The following is a 715-nucleotide window of genomic DNA, read 5'->3' on the forward strand; positions in this document are numbered from 1 at the left end:
GGTATTGAAATCATCGTCCACCAGAATCATATCAGCCGCTTCCTTACACACATCCGTTCCTTGTTTGCCCATAGCTATTCCAATATCTGCCTTCTTCAGCGCTACACCGTCATTAACGCCATCCCCAGTCATACCCACTATTACACCATTCGCTTGGAATGCCTGCAAATGGAAAGAGGATAATTACTTTTTTGGCCCCAGAAAACACAGTCATCGACTTATAGAACTACAAAAAGTAATGATATCCCCTCAAAAAACTTGTTTCCGGCAAAAAGTATGTCAAGTTTTTTTTCAATATTTTTCTTTTATCTTAACAAAAGACAACTAGTGTCGCGGCGAGGTATATCTACAAACCGAATAATAACTATAACTATAAAAACTAGTGATATCCCCTCAAAAAAAAAGAGCAAAAAGTGTGCCAAATTTTTATATGTTTTCTTTTTACTTTCACAATAGTCACCTTCTGTCGACGCCTCACCGATAGACCACAGTTACCGAGTTATATCTATCCAAAAAATAGTGATATCCTCTCGAAAAACACGTCCCGGGTAAAAAGTATGCCAAGTTTTTCTTCTTTTTTTTTTAGGTGAACTATATTTTATTTGTTTCTTACCTTCACGATAGTCAGTTTATGTCGGGGAGTCACACGATAGAACACAGTCACGGAGTTGACCACCTGTTGCAGCTGATGTTCGGTCATTTGATCGATTTGGTC

The 715-nt window shown here is 38.2% G+C and overlaps 1 protein-coding gene across 1 annotated transcript; it reads right to left on the bottom strand.

Annotated features, from left to right (window-relative positions):
* Window positions 1-6: 6 nt before the first annotated feature.
* Window positions 7-709, bottom strand: LOC113473392 (calcium-transporting ATPase type 2C member 1-like; the record flags this gene model as incomplete). The annotated part of the gene is made up of 2 exons (XM_026833044.1): window positions 614-709; window positions 7-162 (listed from the first exon to the last, which is right to left on the bottom strand). Coding segments are annotated over exons 1-2 (243 nt in total), but the record flags the coding sequence as incomplete, so codon positions are not given.
* Between the last annotated feature and the right edge of the window lie 6 nt (window positions 710-715).

Source organism: Diaphorina citri, unplaced genomic scaffold, assembly GCF_000475195.1.
Source record: "Diaphorina citri unplaced genomic scaffold, Diaci psyllid genome assembly version 1.1 scaffold28047, whole genome shotgun sequence".
In the NCBI taxonomy this organism is placed as follows: domain Eukaryota; kingdom Metazoa; phylum Arthropoda; class Insecta; order Hemiptera; family Psyllidae; genus Diaphorina; species Diaphorina citri.